Below are 22,264 nucleotides of genomic sequence, written 5' to 3'. Positions count from 1 at the left end.
TTTATTAGTAATTGTACTAAATATGAAGTGTTGAGTACTCCGTACGTCGTACAGACAAACCTTTAGCCTTTTCCCATAGAAGCATCGACCGGGGTTCAGTTTGAAGATAGGTACATGCATCGACGACCCCACCATTGCCCTAGTCACGTGACTCTTGAGCCCAAAGAGGGGCATCCCCGCGAGGCTGAATCTAGACAAGGCTGCAAGGTGAAAATAGCCAATCACGTGGGTTACGCTACTTCTCCAAAAAGTTTCCCACCTCGATTTACGTGGACAAACACTTGAGTGGCCTGCAATACACCGCAGGCACGACACCGTACAGACCACGAGAATAGGCTCAAGAACACCGCGATCATGCGGCTAACAGCCGATCTTATCAACAACTCCCTCTCATATCTAAACCCACTCAAAGAGCGCGAGCTCGACCTCCGAGGTAAGTCCCACTGGAAAGAGCAGATACCTACAACATTTTTGAGCCTTCCTACTGCTGCTACTGTTGCTACTTTCCCATCCGCTACAGAGCGCAATTGACTCACCATGGTACACCCGCGTGTTATTCGTACTACAAACAGGCCACAAAATCCCCACGATTGAGAACCTGGGCGTCGCGGGCCCGCAAGATGCGATCGACTTCACCGACAACGACATCACCACCTTGGCCGGGTTCCCCCTTTCTCCGCGCCTCAACACCCTACTCTGCGCCAGAAATCGCATCCAGGCTGTCGACAGGCGCGTCGCCGAGCAGATCCCGAACCTCACGACCTTGGTCCTCACGGCGAATCGTGTCAAAGAGCTGGGTGATGTCGAGGGCCTCAGTCGGTGTCATGCACTGGTGCATTTGAGCTTACTGGAGAATCCGGTCACGAGGAAGGAGGTGCGTCTGAAATACTCCCTCCCCCCAGAAAGCACAAGACAGAGAGGGAGAGAGAGACGAGTTTCCTGGACGCTCTGTGCAAAAGAAGAACAAAATTCGCTGACCGTTGAAAACTCGTTGGACTACTCTACAGCACTACAGACTCTACCTGATCTGGTCGATACCGTCACTCCGGTTCTTAGATTTTCAACGCGTACGAGATGCCGAGCGACAGAAGGCGAAAGAACTCTTTGGAACGGCGGCAGAGCCGACGGAACTGGCGTCCAAGATCAAAGGGGCCAAAACGCGGTCATTTGACGTTGGGGCTGCCAGTGGTGGCGCCGCAACGACGGGGACTGCAAATGGAAAAGACGAGACCGGTGGGCGAAATGGTGTGCGCACGCAGTTGACCGACTCGGAGAAGAAGCGCGTGCAGGAGATGATCAAGAATGCGAAGAGTTTGGCTGATATTACGCGCATCGAGAAGGATCTCGCGGAAGGTAGGATCCCTGCTGGTGCCGCGGATGCGGATCGTATGGTATCGTGATTTTGACTGGTGGATGGTGGAGGGCTGATCATCGAGTTGCTGATGATTCGATTCAGTGTATTAAACGAGAGGGAGGAAGGGGCGTTGAGTAATAAAAATACCCAGATTAGAGAGGTCTATCTTTATGGCCTTGCAGAAACGACATGCTATGAAACATTCAGATTGCATACAGAAATTTTCCTCCTTTGAAGACTCTCATATGAAATAACGTTGTCAGTCATGCTCACCCCAATGCTGCCCATACCACCCTGCTTCAACCCCGGTTTGAATCAACCTCATTCATTTATGCATCGCCAAAAAAACAAAATTCCAAACTCCAAAGGCGCAAGTCACAGTGAAGCGGGATGACATAGGCCCCAGCACTTTTCTTCAATTCTCAACTTTCCAACAGAAACCGTAAAAATGCCTGACTCACAACGACGCCATCATGGGGCAAAGCCACCTTCTTGAAATGTTCATTGAAAGCGTCGTCGTCGAAGATTCCAGTCGCGTGGCGCGTCTCAAGAATCTCCGTCATGATCTCCTGGTTAAACTCCGGGTGGCCTTGGACGGTGATGAGTTTTTTGGGCACGTACATGCCCTGCACCGCGCAAACGGGCGACGAGCCAAGTGCTTCCACGCCTGGCGGGTGCTCGAACACGACGTCTCGGTGCATTTGGTGAAGGCTCTGATGTAAGGTCGGCTTTGTTAACACTCGTAGAGACGAGACGGGACAGGGGATTTTTTTGGGAGAAAAGATTGGGATGGCTGACTTACGATTTTATCAACACCGAATATTTCCCTCCCCTTCTCGCTGAGCTGGACGTCGTTGACGGCGGCTTCCCAACCGTCGGGGTTTCTGCCCACGCCAGCTTTCAAGGCTCGGCCGACGATCTGGTGTCCAAAGCAAACGCCAATCACCCGAACGGAGGTCTTATTGAGGATCTTGGCCACGTAGCCGACGAGGGTGCTGATCCACGGTGTGTCGGCGAACGAGTCGTGTCCTATGAGCGGTCATCTGGTTAGTTCCCATTGAGTCTGAAGGCCGGTAGGTGATGGTATGCTTTATAGCATGACATGATATGATATTATGTCTGCCCAGTCCGCTGAGCCCGCCCCCGCCCTCCCCTTTGATGTTCCTCAGTCACAGAAAAGGCCGGCGATTTAACTCACTTGATCCTGTGATCAGGATGGCATCAATGTTTTCAGGATCCGGGTATTTTTCCGGCTCGAGCTCAACCTGCCATCTCGTAAATTCAAATCCGGTGTCTGCATCAAAATCTGCTCGATCGAGCGCCTTTGCTCCTGTTCTTAACAAGAACTCAAAAACCCCGCCGTATCCTTGAAACTCCTTTTTAGTTGCTGGCAAAGGTGTATCGCATTCGAGAATGGCGATGCGAAGTGGTAAAGGGAGTTTCAAGTTCATGCTGCGTTGCTGGGATTAAACTATCGGGTATTCTAAATATGTCTTCCGAAGTGGCTAGGTGTCTTCAGGAATGAGAATGGTAGTCACCCTGGCAGTGAATTGAAAATCTGATAACAGCCTCACTCAAAGGGCGTCGAATTCCGCCGCTTATCTAATAGCAATACGGTAATACAGCATACCTCGTATCTCGTGTGTGCTGGTTGGTCGGTGGTCACGGGGCAGGCACGGCACCAATCTAATCATTTGGGAAGGAGTTGGCGCAATACCCGGTACCGACGGAGTATTCCGATTGGACCACGCCACACTACATTTCGACGCAGCCGGCCATTTTCTACCACTCGTCACACTTACTCCTCTGCTTAGAGTCAAGTTAGGAGCAGACCAAGACCCCTAGGCATCCTGCAGCGAACAGTGACTAATTATCAAAGCCCCTTCCTCGCGAGGTAACGTTCGTCCCTCTATGATATCCATGCAATAGCGATCTTTCATCGATCACCTGTGAGGTAGCGTGTTGGTCGACATTCACACGATTGCTTTGCTCGAGACATGCTCGTACTGGCTGGGAGTACAGACCATATGGGCGCAAAGCAGAAAGGTTACACGGTTCCTAACGCCCAGTGCTAGGTTCAATCTCCCTGGTGGCATTGTGCTCCACTACTAGCGTCGTCAAGCTTGTTGCAAGAGGACTCGCGCGCCATCTCACACCGGTTCCTCAACTGTGCCAGCTTCTCAACCTTGCCTTCCTATCGAGTCGTTGAATTAATCCAAACCATTGAGGAATCAGCCAACTAAAGGACATTTCTCGAACTAATCTCTCGATATACAAAAGCTTTAATGGCACCACACAGCACAGGTCTTGCCAATCTTCTTTGATTCGTCAGCGGGGTATCCCATCTACTGAGTCAAACAAAAGTACCGAAAATGTCTCCATCGCACGCTGGTCGGGATTCTTCCCCAGCAAACCATGGAATCCACAGTCCAAGAGAGCGCCAAATGACGGAAACCACAACTTTACTGTCCAAGCAGTCACCCCAAACACCAACTTCCGATGAAAAGAATTCTCCAGTCCATTACCGTGGTCCAATAAATGGAACAAGGTTCAAATTCCTCCTTGTCAGTATTCTCTTTGGCTCCATGATAGCTTTCTTCGACTCGACCTTGATGGCCAGTGCACATCCTGTCATCACATCACACTTTCACGCTTCGAATGCTGCCTCCTGGTTCAGCACAGTGTTCTTCCTAACTTCGACCGTCTTTCAACCTCTTTATGGACGGATAAGTGATACCATCGGTCGGAAGTCAGTGTACATGTTCGCAATATTCATGTTCTTTGCAAGCACTGCCTGGTGTGGTGCTGCCCCTGACCTCGGAAGCTTCATTGCTGCTCGAGCCGTTTGTGGACTTGGTGCCGGAGGTGTTATGTCCATGGGCGGTATCTTGGTCAGTGATATAGTCAAAATCGAATATCGTGGCATCTATCAAAGTTATTTCAACATGTCATATGGACTGGGAACTGGTCTCGGCGCAGCTCTTGGAGGTTGGTTGTGTGATCGCTTTGGCTGGCGGATGGCTTTTTATTCACAACTCCCATTCATCATTCTCTTCGCCATCCTGGCTGCCGCTTCATGTCCCTCTGGGTTGGGGCCCAACTTGGCCGAGAATAGTGGCAAGACTCTCAGGCAAACCTTCTCTAGTTTCGATACCTATGGTGCAATGTGCCTCACTGCCACCACAACCTGCTTGATTCTCGGTGTCAATCTCGGAGGTAATGTCTTCACCTGGTCTCATCCTCTCGTCATCACGAGCCTTGTACTCTTCCTGGTAGCTGCGCTGTCACTTTACTTCATCGAACGAAAGGCTGAGTACCCCATGCTTCCAATCCCTCTGCTTTCTACAAACCCGAATGGAAGTCTGATGTGGTCCAATTTCTTCGGAGCCATCGTTATCAACACGGTGCTGTTCAATATCCCACTGTATCTCCAAGCAGTGCGCCAAACAAGTCCTACCACTTCAGGACTCTACTTGCTTGCTCCACTAGCAGGCGTGAGTATCACCGCCATCTTCGTCGGGTACTATATCACAATTACCCGCAACATGAAAGCACCTATGACGCTTGGAACGATTGTGGTTTTCCTTGGTTCCATACTGACGACCACCTGCCTGTCCCCGGAAATTCCAACTTGGGCGATCCCGGTGCTTATTCCATTTTGCAGCATAGGACAGGGTTTCTTCTTCCCACCAACTAGCATCGCTGTGCTAGCACTAAACCCCCAGGACGAACAGGCTGTTGTCACGACAACACTAGGTCTACTTCGCAGTTTAGGTGCCATTCTCGGCGTGGCTATCAGCTCCTGGGTAATGCAAAACTCGCTCATCTTGTTCCTCCAGGAGTATGTCACGAGTGCCGACCCGGCACAAAAGGCCTGGATCATAAAGATAGTGAGAGAATCGATTGCCGCGATTCGAGATCTCGATCCCAAACATAAAAGGCAGGTTATCGCCGCGTATTCAGCGAGCCTGAGAATGACGTTCCTGATGTGTATTGGAGTCAGCTTCGTCAGTATCGTGCTCATTTGGCCGCTCAAGGTGCCGCGCCTGCAGTCCCACGATAAAGGACGGAACGGGGCCTTTGACGGTCAGGACGAAGCAAGAGGAGACGAACAAGAAGCAGGCCCCGTTCGGCCCCTCAGTCTCCTAGACGCAAGAGACCAGGTCGCCGTGGAATACGAGGACGACGGAGATCTCCTCGATGCCATTGATGAAGAGGACGAGGAAGCCGGCGACGAAGGCGACGATCCAGAAGCACAACTCAGCCGGACCGGTCGGCTCAATGACGACGATGAAATCGGCTCAAACAGTGGGGCCATAATCTCTCGCACCACGACAAGGAGCATGTCGCGCGCATCCAACAGTCTTGCTGGATCCCTGCCGCGAGCAGGTAGCCTGCGCCGCCAGCGAAGTCGCAGGGCCAGCTTTGATCTGAATTGGCGGTAGACCCATCCATCTGAAAGATTGACGATTGGCACAAGCATTGTCACCAATAAACGGAGATCCAGTGCTATGCCAAACAAGGAAATCTAGTACAGGTCAAGTGACAAATTTATATCGCCGCGGACTCTTACAAAGCTTCCCATGCATCGATTGGCATTCGTTTCCTTTCCACTCGAGGGGAATCTCGCCAACAGGCTGCGCAGTGGCAGCGTCACGATGGATTGATAACCAGCTATGCAAGCATCCAAAGCAGGGGCCAAGGGTTGCTTCCAGTAAGAAAACCCGCTTCCATTGCAGTTTAAACAGTAGCGCTCCACTGAATCAGCATTTCATAGCATTCCATTCCGTCCCTCAACGACCATAGCCAGGCCAAAAGCAAAAGATCGGAGTTGGATGCATTCAGGGGCGTCCAGAGCATGCAGAGATAGTGTGGCCACATCTGGGCGCATCTCATATGGCGTTAACAGGCATCATGTAGTTAGCTGGTGGAACAGTCGAGAAGAGAGCTAGGTAGCGAATTACAGTTATACAGGTAGAGTTACAGTCCTGGTCCGGGTCCTGGTCATAATTGAAAACCTCGACAATATTTAAACCCAGGCAATCGAGATCTCGAACTCTGTCGGTCTTTCCTTTCTCACAACTCACGCTCCCATGAGCAATCCCTCGTGTGCCCCCCCACCCCCCCAACAAGGCTGAATCTAGCTAAATACAGGACATAATTACATCTCCATCTGTTCTAATTCGTAGCACCCCTCCTCGGAAAATGTGCACTAACAGCCTCGGGCAAGTTGAGCTCAGGAATGGCAATATCCTCACCATTGGGCGGCTCGCGAATCGGGCGAAGCATGCTGCTGCTTGTGCCGCCCGATCTGCGTTTTTCGCCGATGGAGTTGGCTGAGGTCGGCAGCGGGCCCACCCCTCCCGGTGTACCTGTCGCTGCGGCGGATTGGGGGAGCGTGGCGGTGACTTCGCGGTAGAAGGCTTCGAGGCGGTTTTTGTCGTTGCAGAACGTCTCGAGGTCGTCTTTGATCTGTTCGGGCGTTACGTAGTGCGAGAATCCCGAGGCCACGAGTGCGCGCCGCGATCCGAATGTGTCTGCCAGTATGCCGCCGGGAGTGGTACCTGTTGTGGTGATGTTGCCGGCGGCAATTGTTGTTCCTGCTGTGGCGGGCGTGGTTGACGATGATGAGGATGATACTCCGTTATAATTGCTGTTGGTCGCGGAACCGAGCGCAGTGTTGATTGGTTTGACGAGTGGGCTGGCGAATGGTCCTGATCGGGGGCTTGCTACGTTTAGTGCGATGATGCCTGAGGCCGACATGCTCGTTGGACCAAAAGACCCACCTCCGTTGCTCTGGCTTTGATTTGGTGTCAACTGTGGCCTTAACAGCAGACCCTCCTTGCTCGCATTGGGAGTTCCTTCTTTCTTTAGATTTTCAAATCGAGATCTCTCATCCTTCGCTGCAGACAATCGCGAGTTATAAAGACGATTGGCTAGCAACAAGATATCCCCTGTATCCGTGATCTGTGCGAGAACGACGCCGGAGCGGTGCACAAATTGCGTGTATCGGTAGTCAAGTCGACCCCAAGAATACCTAATCTCCACATTTTCGGGAAATTCAGACACCGCTTCGAGGTCGAGAACGAAATTGAAGCGCTTGAGGAGTGCTTTCTGGTAGATATGAATATCGGCATTTGGAGGTGTGGCTTGTGGGGTGAATGAAGTTGCAGTGAAGTACACTGTAGAAAAAGATACGGCGCCAGAGCTGCGCTGCGGTGGCTCCAGCGCGAGCGAGATGCGGTAGTAGGCTCGAAAAGGCTCATGGAGAGGCACTTTGCTTGCTTCCGCTATGGGGACCTCCACGAGCTTGAGACCATATTTTTCCGCCTGCGTCGTCCAGGACACGATTGCGTCATCAACGAGTTTCGAAGTGACGTTTAGCCATTGAAGTTCGAGATGATAGCAATTCTCTGGGTTGTGGAGACGATCATAATGGAGATAGATGATTTCAGGGTGACTAGACCGTTTGCGCGGGTCAACGTCGATCCGTATCATTTTACTAAGAGTAATCGAACGTCGTTTCTTTTCTCCAAAGGACTTCGCTAGCTCAGACGAGACTTGGGCTTGACTGTGCAAATTTGATCCTGAGCGGGATCGACCACTGAGAATGTCTCGACTACCGTACTCAGTCAATGGTGTCGGAGGCATAGAGCGGTCGGACTTTCGACCTGCGCCAGCAAACCATGACTGTCTAGCCTCCGGGCGAGAAGCTCGCCACTCAGGCTTGATCGAATAAAAGTAGTTGCCGTCTTTGAATTTATGGCGGCTGTTGACGTGCTCGAAAAGCTCATCAGGCTCCTTCATCAACTCATTTCCGAATTCTACCGCTTCGTCACGTGTATCGATATCGCGAAAGTTGTGAACAAGCCAGTTTGTTAGATCTTCCCCTTGAAAGCAGCTGTAATGCAGACGAAGGTGCCAACGTCTGTTCTTTATCTCGATGCCTCTATCGCCTTGCAGAGCTTGTGCCAGCTTGGATAATTTGAAAGTCTTCGTATCAAACTGTTCATTTTCTGGTAGGAGTTGTGTAGCCTGAATCTCGCCAGATTCCTCCGCAGTGAAGAGTTTGTCCAGCTCTGTTGCCACCAGTTCCGAAGGGTTCAGAGTCTCCAGTGTTATTCGGAGCGGATTTTTATCCTTTCGCTTCATTGAATTTACTCTATTGTGCGCGGGGCGTCTTTCATTTGGGGCGATGTACCGACCCTTTTGCCACATCTGAGTAAGAGCACGAATTCCTCGTAAATGAATTTCTTCTTCAGTCTCTTCGCTCTCGGATGTTGTCGGCCTCCAAGAATTGGTAGGTGGTTGAACTGGAATAAGGACAAACCGAGCACGCCAGAAACGTAAGGCTTTGACGTCCGGATCTGTCTGATTCTTGACATCACCCAAGAAGCTGTCTGCCTCTTCCCAAGGATAGTGCTCCCGATGCCCGTCAAATAGCATGTCACGGATCTTATATGACTCCGAGAGAATTGTCCTGATGTTTGGATGATAGCTGACCTGGGTGGGGAATGGAGGCTGAACAACTCGAGGGCGGCGTCTGTACTTTGTAACACGAATCCGATCAGCGTCCTGAAGCGATAGTCTCTGTATCGTGTTACCCATAGACATGAAAATGAATGACCCGTCCGGGCGGATGATATCAGGAGTGAAGAAAGCTGAGGTGTCACATGTTCCAGGTCCGACAGTTTCTACCAAGTTTGAGCCAACCACTAGTTGGTATCCATGTGCAAACCTCAAGGCAAGCATTTCTCGAAGAAGAGTGTCACGTGATTGTGGGATTTCTTTCATATCGTTCGGATTTTCAAGTGTTACATCGTAGCTCGTCAGCTCGTATTCAGTATCCAGGTCACACCTCGAAGGAAAGTCTTCGGTCGTCAGTGGCACAGCTGCAGGTGTACAAAGCGACCGCCATTTTACTGTCGCAGCTCGGGGTCTTCGTGGATAGAGATGTTGCCACCGACCAAACAGTGTTGCTCTCTCAGGATGTCGCTTTAATGGGTTTGATGCGTTTACATTTCGAATGGATGGTAAATCACTTCTGGTAATGGAGCTTGCCACCGAGGTCAGAACCCAGCTATCAGCACGTCCTGCGCTATCATCATCGCGTGCGCTTCCACTGTCGGAGATGCTGCCCGAGGCTGATTCCGAATCTCGATCATCACGTAGGGCTTCTTCTCTTGGACTAAGAGTCGTCGGAATTTCTCGTGACTGTTGTTTTGACTTTTGAGGAGTAACAATTCTATCATCATCATGCTGTCGGCGAATCGTACTGTTGATCTGGATTGGCTTCGAGGGTGTGTCATCAATTCTAGTCGATGTCAAGATGGACGACTTATCTCCAGGTGAGTAATCTCCGAAGTCATCCTCAGTGAAGGTGTTCTTCATGGAAACTGAGCGAATACTGGTACCTGATGTTGCTACTGTGGGCCGTGAGTGTCCTGGATTGCTAAACAGTGGAAGTGCCTGAGCATTCGTGATGTTGACCTCTGTGCTTGCAGACGCACGGACAGGAGGGGCAAGCCCGCGCAGGGAGTAATTGAGAGTCCGGTTGACCTTTGACGTTTCAGGACTCCTGACCTTCTTTAGGGCAGAAGTTGTCGCGTCTCTTGATATTAAGGATGTAAGTTGTGGCCTGAAAGGTGTATTCAGCGGCTTGTTGGTAATAGCTTTGGACAAAGTCAATGCCGCTGGTGGGCCGGTATGATAAGGACTTCGGGAATTTGTGGAGGGTGTCGATTCTGCTACCGTCCTGGCATTGGTCGGAAGGGTTTTGGATTTCTTGGAAATGCCCTTCAGGCCATCCTGCACTTGGAATAATTGCAAGTCATAACGGTCCATGCGGTCGAAAATATCACCCAGCGCCTTTGTATGGCTTGACAGAAGCCCTTGGACTGGGCGCGATGTCTCCATCCCAGGACGGATATTGCGTGACGTACTTGGAGAATGGGAAATGCTCCTACTCCCACTTGCATGTCTACTACTTTTAGACTTTCTGCGATTCATGGGTTTCATCGCCGGATTTTGAGTTTCACTCATGTATGGAATGGTCATATCAGCCAGACCTAATTCCATGAGACCCATCATTTGGATTTCATACATCCGCACGCGTGGTTGGAACCGACCCTTTTTGGGCTTCTTGATGCCGACTTTCTCACGCAAGTCCTCTCCGGGTAACTTATGGTCCTCGTTTTCTGGTTCAGCTGACCAGTAGGACAGATCGATCCACTGAGGAATTCCATAACACCACCCATGGACGCTGTCACGAGTTTGCGTGGACATGTAGCTCGCCATGTAATGAGTACCGCTCGAAGTAACTGAGGAGATGGCGGGAGAAAGCTTCCGAGGTTGGCTAGAATCATAAAAATTGGGGCCTGAACCGGATCTTCGTGGACTGGAACCATGTTCTGCTATTGTGGGATGCAGGTACTTATCCTCAATACCCGGCGTTCTGTACTTGAACAATGGTACAGAGTGCAGCGGCATTCTGGAAAGACAAACAACGTCGATTCCCACGCCGTTGTTAGTGAGCGTCTCGGAGGTGAGGTTGAGGAGATCTCTGTTGACTTCGAATACTCCCGTACCAGCGGTAATGACAACGATGGAAACCCCAGTCCGTATCAGATCTCTATCGACATAGTCATTAGCAAATTGGGAGCAAGCAATGTTGATTGCTTCCAGAATGTTGCCCTTCAGAGCTGTGCTCGGTCTTCCAGCAATTTTGATGGGTTGAGGTTTCTTTGTCTCGGACTCGAGTCCTCCGGAGTTTGCGGTGTGCAAAGAGATATCTCTGAGGAAGACACGAAAGTCTTTCTTTATCTCATTCAGAATGATTGTCCACTGAGCACTGGCCATATCTGTAACAACAACTCTGTAGAAGTCTTGATACTGACGAGCGGTCATATTTGGTGCACCAGACTCCGCTGTCATCTCAAGCCTTCTATCCTTGTTTCTAGCGAGATCGAAACGATCATATTCGAGCCGCCCGAAAAGGACAATACTAACAAGATGATGAACATCTAGCTCGGTCCAACGCTTGAAAAGGTCAGGTAAGAAACCATTGATTACTCGGTTGAACATGATCTCCCCATTGCCTTCGGAGTCGAAGTCCCACATCTCGCTAGACATCTGAATGAACAGAATATAGCGGGCTGCCTCGCTACGGAAGACTGGGACTGTTGAACCAGAAAAATATGCAGTTGGAGTTTTATGGCCTTGAATATGTATAGATTTGACTGTGAGCTTGATGCTGCTTAAGAAACTGATCTTCTGACCAGCATAGACAGTTTTGCCGGCGAGCTCTTGTCCCACTAGTCGCCACATGTCCGATCTTGAAAGATACGCGTCTCGGAACCCCAGTTCGACATGCGATGCGGTACATTCTTCCAACGAAGCTGGTGAAATGGCAACATCTGATCTCGACCGTAGGCCAAACGCGGCCGCGATGTTGTTCTTGATTGATAGTTGGAGGCCTTGCCTTGCCTTCAATTCGGCGTGTGCAAACTTGACCACGCAAAGATAACGTGCATCCTTATCGATTTTTAAATCGTTGTCAAGGCCGGGCCCCAGATTGCGTTTCGAGTCATCGTTCTCACCATTGGGTGATTGGAAATCCCGAACATCGGATGAGCCTTGTACCGGATAAATTTCAATCAAGCTGCCTTCCTGGATCTCCGTACCCTCAAAAAGAGACTGATGAATCAGGACATCTTCCGAAGAGAAATTGTCATCATGGACCCACAAAGTGGCCCGTATGCAGAGGGGTGAAGAGTTTGGACGGACATCATGGTTGGGCAGAGGAGGAAGACCAGAGCGAGCTCGAACAGTCGACCCACTGCTTGTTCGACGGTGTTTAGCATCAGATGTATAGGTAGACATGATCTCCTTGCGCAACACTATCTTCCTTTGGGAGAGTTGACATTGACGGAGCAAGCCCGAATGTAGATTTGCCGCGCTTTACGGCGTGAAGTAGCCGCACGGTCATAGTTTCCGGACAGGAAGGCTGGAAAGAGTCTTACATTCCAGGCTAGAGTCGCAGGAAGCTGTGTCGCATGCCGTGAGATTCTCATCGATAGCACCGCCCTGGAGGTACACGCGAATCATCATGACGAGTTCTTGTGGTGTCAGTTGGTGCAACATGATAGGAGCAACCAGCCAAGCACAATCACGTGATATCACGTGGTCCTCCCGGAGAACCCCGGCACCGAACCTTTGACACCGGACAACAATTGTCCGAAAGGGAAAATCAGTCAATTGTTGCTTACACTCATGTCTATCTTCTAATCGCCTACTAATACATCTAGTCTGTCCAAAGGGTATCTTCGCCAGCACCTGCACATAGTGACAAAGTCCTCACACGCACCAAAGTCGTCAGATCATCACGCATCATCTATACAAATGGATCCAATCACCAGACACTCCTCGTCTCAACATTCAAGAGCCATTTCTTGACACCCTCGCGCAGGACGTTGTCTTGCTTCGTCACTTGTTTCATGGCTTTACCATTCAAATCGACCTTACCGCTGGTATCTCGATGATTTTTAGTGAGATCATCATTTACGCTCCTGACCACTTCTTCCAACGCTCCAACCACAACTTGGCGGCAGTCAGATTGGGAGAGTATAGAAGGACGACCCCAATCACGGGTTTTTCCAGGCCCTGAAATCTCTAAAGGTCCGGATTTTAGAGAGTCTGTTGTTCCGGTAGACACAGTTCTTGAGTGCGTTCTTGAGGGTGTTACTGATTTCACTGCTGGCTGCTCTGTCTCGGTCAATACTCGCTCGATCGCGTCTGTAAGGGTTGTATCAAAGTCCATCACTGTTTCAACAACGAAATCTTCCACATTATCGTTGATTGAAACCTGGGAAGCTCTTCGATGGGCTTCGGGGCAGCCTTTTTCTGGTAGGGGGCCATCGTGATGACCTACTTTGCGCCGGAGAGTAAGGCGTTGTATTGTGAATGTGCGCAAATCAGCAAGTAGCGTAGTACACACGTTAACCCATTGGCCACCATGGACTGTTGTCTCCTCTAGCAGTGGGTTGCGAACGTCGCCGATCGGCGTTAATTCTCGGGACATGCTCTGCCGAACTTCATCTTGAAGTTCTGCGTAGGGTTTCACACCTTGAAGACTGAAATCTTCATGATATCGCCTTAAGTATCCACCCACGCGGATGGTCTTCGTCCCAATGCTGTCAGGAAGCGCTGATCTTGAGCTATAAGATGAGCCGATTTCATCACTAAGCACGGATGGAGAGCGATGATGTGATGATGTTGGAATCGAGAGGCCTTTAGGATCTGCCCACCCTATAAATCCGGGGAGATTGATATCGACATCAACTACGCCATCTCTATCATCTACGGTAAGATTAGGTGCGGGGACGTCATTAGCTCCCGAAAGGCGTCTAGTAGCAATCGAAGATCGATCGTCCTTGCGTGTCGTTTGCTGAGCCTGGAGATCGCCAACTTCGTCCACCATTGTCTTTAAAGGGCTGTGGTGACGAGGCTGGATAGGGACCGATCTTGGAGCTAGGCTTCGACGGTCACGAAGACTGTCTCTGGCAGCTGGCGGGGACAGACGTTCATTCTCCTGGACTGCCGAGTCAGACTTCCGATACCAGAGGCCACTGACATTGCTGATCAGAGAGCCCCATTTGATCGAGGTTTGATTGTTAGTACTGTAGCTACTGCTGTCCCTTCGCAAAATGCGAGCAAGATCTGCACTTGCTCCGCTTTCTTCTTCATCAGCGATGACATTCTCAGGGAAGTAGCTGTCGCTTTTAGATGCGAAATGAGGGACGGGGGTACTGGCACTGGGGGTAGCCGTTGAGCTGGTTGCAACAGTTTTCTGTCCTTGGTTGAAACCATCACTCGCAGCGAAGAGAGATGGGGGTTTGTCAAGTCCTTCCTGCAGGTCTTCGCGGACATGATTAGAACGAGAACTATTCCTGATCGCTTTACCAATGCCTCCGAGACTTTCGTTGGATGAGACGCTGGTGGACAACCCGTTGACATCCCGACGGGGAAACGTCAGACCACTGTCTCTCGATTTGCCATGAACATGGCGACGAATGGATCCTTCATACATCGGTTTGATTGCCGGAGAAGTAGACACAACATCGGGTGTGAGAAGTGGTGATACAAAATCTGGACCAGTCCTCGCTAGAAAATTGAGAGCATGCGATCGCGGAAGAAAGGATGCGAGCAGAAAGATGAAACGACGGGCAGTCGAGCGATTGTCGCATACTATGACAGTGCGCGATGCAAGATTGCTTGGGCGAGATTTGCCCCTGTTCATGGCCTTGAACTGTCGACGGTACCAATCTGGACCGAGCCGCTCCAGCCACTCGGTATGACTTCCAAGAAATGCGGTCAAGAGATTGAAGAGGAAAAAGTTCTGCGGTTTGTTTCCAGAGATGCGCACAAGATATCGAGCTTCGTCAAGCCAGTGGCCGCCATTCTCGAGGCCAAACCCAGTCAGAACGCGTGGCACACGAAAAGCGTAACAGACTCTCCACAAGGTCTGCTTCACTAGACGATTCAAAGGAGTGATCTGGCTCAGGATATTTGGAGTGCGAAGGTAGACGTTACGCTGATTGGTGCGCTGTTCGGACGGGCCTTTCGGGGCCTTTGCGACTGATGAGATGATGGCAAGATTGACTTGCTGTAGAAACTGAGCAATATCCGCACGAGCCATCTTCTCTACAACGCCCAGACTGCGGAGAATGACATCCCAGTTCTTAACAATGACATCGACACCTTTGTCGGTCAGAGCGCCGCTCGATTCGGAAGACATAAGGTGCTCAGGGATAGCATTGAGAAAGGTCCAGGAAGACATTGACTCTGAACCGTATGAGTTTGGAGTTCCCGAAGGAGTGAAGGATGCTCTTGAGGATGGTCTAGCATTCGAAGTTCCTGGTCGAACCTCACCATTGGGAAGATAGCATAGGAGGCCTATGGCAAATACAGGCGTCTTCTTCTCCACAATTTTGGGTTTCTTTAGATAGGAACCAGGCAATTCATGTTGATCCTGAGCTTGAAGGGTAGGTCTTGCACCATCGGAGTTGTCAGCAGATGAGGTTCGGTGTTGGCGAATATCCTCTTGAGCATCTGGGAGAGTAATGGCAAAAACTCGAGTGATCAGGATTGCATCGCGATATTCTGTATCAGAGTCTTTCACAGTCACATGTTGACGCTGAGTCTGTATCGTATGAGTTGCTGTCTTTGCCCGCAGAAAGGGAGCGCGCATCGTCGGTCCACCTGAGACATGGGAATGGGTACGCGGGCCAAGGTCACCGTTCGCATTTTGGTCTCCTGGTAGAAGATGCATTTTGGTGCTGGACTCGGTCTTGGTAGCACTACTAACGCCAAACATGCAATCTAAAATGTTGCCGAGGTGATCGGTACTGTCCGATTCCTTGCTGGAACGAATCCAAGAGGCAGAAGCCCCGGAGATGGTGGAACTTCTATTTCTGATATGGCCGTTGATGGGAATTCCAGGCTCTGCGCGTGGTCCCAGTGCTGAGGTCAGGGGAGACGTGTTGCTCCGATTGTTAGAGACGGATTCAGGTGCACCAGCGGGAGGATCGGAGGACTGAGAGTCAAATAGGAGGAGAGGACGGTCGTTGGTGCCAAAGGCATCTTGGGCAATTATAAGCCTCAGATCTTTTGTTTCGTTAAGCTCCAAACCAGCCTTGTCATCGAAGGGAGAGACACGGAGAGTCGGGGAACCAAAGGGGGTGGTAGGCGGTGAGACTGAGGACGCTGGGCGTCCATCTGGGGATTGAAACTCGGGCCAAAGAAGAGTACGGGTATGGGTCTCGTCGGTGGCGCTCTCGAGCTGGCTGCTCCTGGAGTAGCCTTGGATCAGCCTTCCCAGCATCTCCACAAGAGAAAGCGATTCAGAGGAAGCTCAGTACGAAGTGCGATGAGGGTGGAGGGGCGGAGGGGCGGCGCCGATGCGAAGGGAGCGGTGGTCGCAGGGGGATAGGTTAGCACTGCAGCAGGGGCGGCTTTGCCGGTAGGTAGCAGTTGGATAATACATGGTCCTGATGTCGATGTTCGAGCAGGATGGAGGGAAGGGAAGAGGGAGGGTGGAAGAGGAAGAATGTTGGATGCGAAGTATAAGAGTGAGTGCAATTTTCGGCTTTGGTAGGTTTGCGGGCCTCATCCGCATTCCAGGTCAGGGCGAGTCAAAGCGCAGTGTCGTCTCTCCGAATTCTGCCATAATTATCAATTAATTACTCGTAGCAAAGAGGAGCAAAGGGCAGAGGGAGCGAGCGAGGGAGAGCGACAGGGATCATGGCATTGTTCGGATACATGCGCAGCAGATCCCCCCAAGTTGCGGTCAGTGGTTGGCGCTAAGCCTGTTTGGGCTGGCCGAGGGTCGCTCCTTCCCGATTCAGTCGCCTGCCATCACAACCTGGAATACGCCGTGTCCTGCATTTGACGTCGACCGAGTAGGTGACGACCGACCATCGTGCAGGGATAACGGCTATCGTTCTTACCACTGCAGCCATCGTGTATATTATGCAGACGGCGTATATCTTCGCTGAGCAGACTCCTTTTCAGATGGCCAATCGATTGAGGAGTGGAGGTCGCTCTTTCTCGTCGTGAATCAGAGTCAGGATGGCTCCTTCCTTGACAACCACTTCCTTCCTAAACAAAGAAGGATAACAGGTAAGTCACTCGAGGAAGGAGCCACTGGCAATTGTCAGAGAGAAACCATCAGAACAGCAACAACACCAGCACCAAGAAGGAGAAGCAGAAGATTAACCACAGCTGCCACTACTCTGTCGCCTTCAAATATGGCTCGAGCAAGTCCACATTCTTCCCAACTCTTCCCTGGCGCTCGCTGTTATCAAATCTGTAAAAGGGCTCCCTCCCCGTTTTATACACACCGTGACCCTGGGCCAGACACTCTATCTCAAACCCTCATGCCAACTCACGTATCACAAGACGTCACCTTACATCGACTATCAATTCGTCGTTTTGGACCCTTTCACCTCCCTAGGTAACTCTGTGCGCCCTACTCGCGTCTTCACTTCCTAAGGTATCCCACTCTCTTGCATGTGCGAGACACAGCATCACTCGTTGTCGATATAAATCTCTCGTTCTCCTCCATCGCAATTACTTGCCACTCACCGCCCTTCAACTCCTGGGGTTTCCTTTACCATCGCAACTATACCTTGCCCTTTGACTATCTGCTTCCATAACGTGTCTCCATTTTCCCCGTCATCGCCGTCTTTGATTTTATCTGTTTGTTGTCTTGACTAGTTTGGCCCAGCCCGACGAGGCAGCATATCGAAGACCTCTCAGACATCGTCGCACTTTTCTGTCCTTTTGCTTGCTTCAAATCTGCATTCTATTCCCCGAGGATTACCATTATGGCATCACACGAAACACCCCGGAATCCAGCACCCGTGATCATTGATCTCGCTTGCGACTCGGATGAAGAGGAGGACACCTGCGTACCCCTCGAAGATGCTGTTCTTTTACAGCCAGCGATCAAAGTCGAACCGATGGGAAACATGCCCAATCCCGGTCTCACTGAATTCAGAGAGCACTGCCAGAACCTCAAACCTGAGCTGCCTCACAAAGAGCCTCCCAGTCCTGCACTGTCTACAACTATTCCCTCCAGCAATTCGGCTGAGCTTGGTACAGATCAGAGCGGCCTTCAGGCCACAGACGATGATTCTGATAAGCTTGGAATTGCCTCTGATGCGTCTGGCCTCTTTGGCTCGACCGCTGCATTCACACCCTCCAACGATGATCTGCAATCCATTCCTACAGTTATTGCAGCGCAAGCTCACTCAGATTCCATCTGCAACGCGACGAGCCATGTCGATGAGTCTCTTGCAGATCGCCAGGCCGACAACATCTTCGGCACGAGCCTCTTTCAAACTCACTGCCACGAAAATTTTGAGGCACAAGACAGCACCTGCCCTCACCAAAGTACTGAACTTCCTGAACTTCCAAACATAGAGCTACCGGGCGATGGCGATGGCGATGGCATTGACGATCTCACTCCCGAAGAAGCTATTAAATTGTACAACATGAACAAGTCTTCCTTTGATGATGGAAATGACGACCGGGGGAGTGAAACACATCAGAACAGCTCTCACGTCGCCCAAGCTCAGATCGCGATAGATGAAGACGCTGATCTCGTCCTAGAACGGGCTATCACGTTGTACAACCTTCAGAATTCTGACTCTCACGACTCTCACAACAATGACAAGGACAGTGGACCCCACAAGAACAGCTCCTACGCCACCCAAGCAAACACTGCGGTGAGTGAGGACGCTGACATGATCGACTGGGTCACGGCACTCGATGAAGACACAGGAATAAAAAGTGATCGAGCAGCCGCCAAGTTCGCACGTTTCAAAGAAAAGCATGACAAGATGGTAGCCAAAGGCACAGCCACCAACGAGGACTCTGTGCGGTTCATTATGAGAGAGATAGCGGAGAAGAAGCGACTGAACGACTTGGAGCGAAGCCAGCGCCGAAATGAAGATCAGATCCCGCAGAAAGGACCCGTTTCTGCTTACCAAGATGAGGATTCGCTATTCATTCCAGAGACACCGGATCGCCTAGAGTCGTCCAAGAAGAAGACAAGAGCGCCCGCAAAGCCACGAAACCGAGTGAATGCTCAGGAAACCCGCGAGGCAATGGCAGTGGGCAATAATCCTTCTCAGGCAAGAAAGCGGCGCGCTCCAGCATCTAGTAGCGAGGCACCACCCAGGAAAAAGAGAGTCACAAAGGATGGTCCATCCAAACCGGCCAAGAAGCGAACTAAGCAACCAATTCTCAGCAATTTGAGCAGCCTCGGAAGATCAAACATCATCCAAGAAGCCCAGGCGAATGCTGATAAACCGGACATGCCAACCTTCTGTTCCAAGAACAAAACTACAGCCCTCCAAGAGCTTATCGCAAGTATACCCTCGGCTGAGAATGGAGCTCATGCTTCTGACAGGGCCGCGGTGCGGGACGCAACCAAGAAATTCAAAGGCCGTGGTGCCGTCAGGTCTGATGGTCAGGGTGCTTGGAAACTGAGAGGTATGAGATCATCTCTCTATCACCACCAGCTTCTTGGTGCTGCTTTCTTACGGGACCGCGAGAATGGTGGTCAGAGGCCGTTCGGCGGGATGGTCTGTGACGAAATGGGGTTTGGAAAGACCATTCAAATGATGTGAGACTCGCGATCACAAAGGCTAGTCGTGTTGCAAAAGCTAACGTTTTACAGTGCCAATATACTCGACGGGAAGGCCGAAGCCAATGATCCCGTCAAAACAACTCTTATTGTTGCGCCGGCCTGTCTCTTAAATCAATGGATGCTGGAGCTTGAGAAGCATGTCGAACCTGGGAACATCGCCCGAATCATACGCTACCATTCGGGTGCTCGTCTTCACAGCAATGACCTCGTGGCAGACTTAAAGCAATATGACATCATTCTCACGACGTATCACGAAGTGCAGAGGAGCTACCCAGCTTGTGAACCTCCCAAGCATTTGGTCTCCGAAGAAGGGAAGAATGCTTGGTGGCAAAAATTCTACATGGAAAATGTCGGGCCGATACATCGCATTAAATACCTCCGCATTGTCTTGGATGAAGCGCGTAAGTCTTCTGTTGCGGCAGAGCTGCCCAAAACTGACCAGATATAGATCAAATTAAGAACTACCTTTCCAAGACATCCATGGCGGTACGTGCTCTGACTGGAACATTCAGATGGGCAATCACTGGAACGCCAATTTTGAATTATATTGAGGAACTATTCCCATATTTCTCATTCCTGAAAGTTCCCCATACTGGTGATTACACTACATTTCGCCATAACTATTGCCAAAACCGCTCGGGCAGAGAACCAGTGAATATGAGCAGAATTCACAACATCTTACGAGCGATCATGTTAAGGCGTACCCACGTTGACACCATATTCAATGCCCCCATTGTCAAGCTGCCTGGTATCTCTCACATAACATACCAGGTAGAGTTTAATGAGGTGGAGAGAGCGATTTACAACACCGTGAAGCGAAAATTCTCGCAGGATATCAACAGGATGTCTAGGTCTGGCGGACTCAATGGCGGGTACAGCAATATCCTAGCCATGATTCACCACCTAAGAAGGCTATGCAACCATGTCCTCCTCTGTCAGAAGTTATTGAAGCAAACATTGACTGCTGCAGACGTGGAAGTCTTGTGGCGGTTGACAGCTAAGGAGGTGGAGCCTCACCCTGAAGATGGTCAGGGCACCATCATCTCCGTCCTCCGAAAGATGATTCAATCTAAATCCAACATTATCGCAACATGTCAGTCCACCGAAACAGATGTGGCCGGTCCTGAAGCTCTGGGTCGTGATCGGCAGGAAGTGCTTGACAGAGGCGGTGATTTTGGTATCTACTTCAAATTTCGAAGATTTCTGAAAGAACTCACTCAGGGACAGGCCTGGACTGAGCTGCACCTCAGATCAATTTGCAGCAAATGCAAACTGCCACCCGATGAGCCATTCTGCACCTCTTGTCTCCATGTCTATTGCAAGGAATGCCTTAGTACAATGGAGTTTGAGCGCGTAATGAAAAAGGAGAATAAGGTCTCTTGTATTGAATGCGGAGCCAATTTTGAGTCCACTTCGCCATGCACCGGACTGCAGGAGCTTGGCTTCAACAGCGAAGACGTTGCCAAAAGAGTCCAAAATGCCAAGGACAAACCGAACAGTGGCAGTTCTCGAAATGAAAGGGCTTCCGTCAGTTCTGAAGATGGAAACGACGACGATAGAGATTGGATTGAGCTGGGAGGTGTAACGCTCTCTTCTGCCAAGCTGAGGGCAACAAAAGCCGCTGTTTTGAATTGGCGCAAAGACTCCCCAAATGAGAAGATCCTCATCTACACACAATTTTTGGATACAGTTCGCCTCTTGGAAAAGGTTTTCAAAGCAGAAGGATGGGCTCATGTTCAGTTCACAGGCAAAACGTCTCTCAGCGCACGCGAGAAAGCAATCAACCAGTTCACTTACGACAAGGACACATCCATCATGATCCTCAGTCTTAAAGCCGGTGGTGTTGGTCTTAATTTCAACATGGCTTCTAAAGTTGTCATCCTCGATCTTTGGTTTAATTCGTCCATCGAAGCACAGGCGTACTGTCGCGCATTTCGCATTGGGCAAAAACGAAAAGTTGAGGTCTTCCGCTTCGTCGTCAAAGATACCATTGACGAGGAATTGATAGCAATGCAGGATCGCAAGGACGTCGAGGTCACGGGTGCGATTGGCCCAGAGACACACGGCGGCCGTGCTACAATTGCACAGCTGCTTGGGCTTTTTGGCGAGGTCGTCGAGGAGGGCCAAAATGGATTCATCCTTATGGAGGATGAAGATCAAGTCGATGACGCCAATGTCGACATGGTCAATCTGCTACCTCCACGGCCTTTCTAGCCTTGACACGCGCTATATCACGGTCCAAGGCGTGAGCTACGGGAGAGCTCGGCAAGTGAAAGGAGAAGATGGACTGGAAGTGGTTTAGAGAATGGGAGTGCGCCGTCAGCAAGGAATAGTCGGGCCACGAGCTTCGTGCTGTCGACTAGGGAATCCTCGTCCGACAGCAACAGAGCGTGCTCATGCAAGGCACGAGGACAACAAAGATTTCCGAGCGCTAGAACTTCACCCAAACTAGAACAGCAATCAAATCCGGCTCGAGCTAACCCCTGCTTCTTTTCCTTCCTGTGATTTCTCTCCGCGAGCATGGCAGTATACAAAGAAGCGTAGCGTACACACATACCATCGGCCTCGGTAGCCTCCTTCAAGCACTGCTTCGCTTGAAGTGCAGGGGCCCGCCAGCTCTAAACCCCTCGACCGCTAGTACTGTGGCTCGAGTGTATCATAGCTTACCTAGGTCAGGGTCAGGGAGTCAGTCTAGC

At 50.7% G+C, this 22,264-nt stretch overlaps 6 protein-coding genes across 6 annotated transcripts; 3 read left to right on the top strand and 3 right to left on the bottom strand.

Moving 5' to 3' along the window:
* Positions 1-354: 354 nt before the first annotated feature.
* Positions 355-1,400, top strand: A1O9_09732 (U2 small nuclear ribonucleoprotein A'; the record flags this gene model as incomplete). Its single annotated transcript, XM_013401073.1, has 3 exons — positions 355-433; positions 573-874; positions 1,008-1,400. The coding sequence occupies 3 exons, from the start codon at positions 355-357 to the stop codon at positions 1,398-1,400; spliced, it is 774 nt and encodes a 257-aa protein (XP_013256527.1).
* Positions 1,401-1,776: 376 nt separating this feature from the next.
* Positions 1,777-2,805, bottom strand: A1O9_09731 (uncharacterized protein; the record flags this gene model as incomplete). The annotated part of the gene is made up of 3 exons (XM_013401072.1): positions 1,777-2,067; positions 2,157-2,383; positions 2,553-2,805. The coding sequence occupies 3 exons, from the start codon at positions 2,803-2,805 to the stop codon at positions 1,777-1,779; spliced, it is 771 nt and encodes a 256-aa protein (XP_013256526.1).
* A 921-nt stretch (positions 2,806-3,726) lies between these two features.
* A1O9_09730 (uncharacterized protein) lies at positions 3,727-5,799 on the top strand (the record flags this gene model as incomplete). Its single annotated transcript, XM_013401071.1, has 1 exon — positions 3,727-5,799. One exon carries the CDS (start codon positions 3,727-3,729, stop codon positions 5,797-5,799), a length of 2,073 nt encoding a protein of 690 aa, XP_013256525.1.
* Positions 5,800-6,532: 733 nt separating this feature from the next.
* Positions 6,533-12,235, bottom strand: A1O9_09729 (uncharacterized protein; the record flags this gene model as incomplete). The annotated part of the gene is made up of 1 exon (XM_013401070.1): positions 6,533-12,235. One exon carries the CDS (start codon positions 12,233-12,235, stop codon positions 6,533-6,535), a length of 5,703 nt encoding a protein of 1,900 aa, XP_013256524.1.
* A 529-nt stretch (positions 12,236-12,764) lies between these two features.
* A1O9_09728 (uncharacterized protein) lies at positions 12,765-16,235 on the bottom strand (the record flags this gene model as incomplete). Its single annotated transcript, XM_013401069.1, has 1 exon — positions 12,765-16,235. The coding sequence occupies one exon, from the start codon at positions 16,233-16,235 to the stop codon at positions 12,765-12,767; it is 3,471 nt and encodes a 1,156-aa protein (XP_013256523.1).
* A 1,504-nt stretch (positions 16,236-17,739) lies between these two features.
* A1O9_09727 (uncharacterized protein) lies at positions 17,740-21,782 on the top strand (the record flags this gene model as incomplete). Its single annotated transcript, XM_013401068.1, has 3 exons — positions 17,740-19,544; positions 19,599-19,969; positions 20,017-21,782. 3 exons carry the CDS (start codon positions 17,740-17,742, stop codon positions 21,780-21,782), a joined length of 3,942 nt encoding a protein of 1,313 aa, XP_013256522.1.
* Positions 21,783-22,264: the final 482 nt, after the last annotated feature.

The sequence above is a fragment of the Exophiala aquamarina genome (assembly GCF_000709125.1).
Source record: "Exophiala aquamarina CBS 119918 chromosome Unknown aczIA-supercont1.11, whole genome shotgun sequence".
Lineage (NCBI taxonomy): Eukaryota > Fungi > Ascomycota > Eurotiomycetes > Chaetothyriales > Herpotrichiellaceae > Exophiala > Exophiala aquamarina.
The sequence above is the reverse complement of the archived record's forward strand: the minus strand, read 5'-3'. Positions and strand labels throughout refer to the sequence as shown.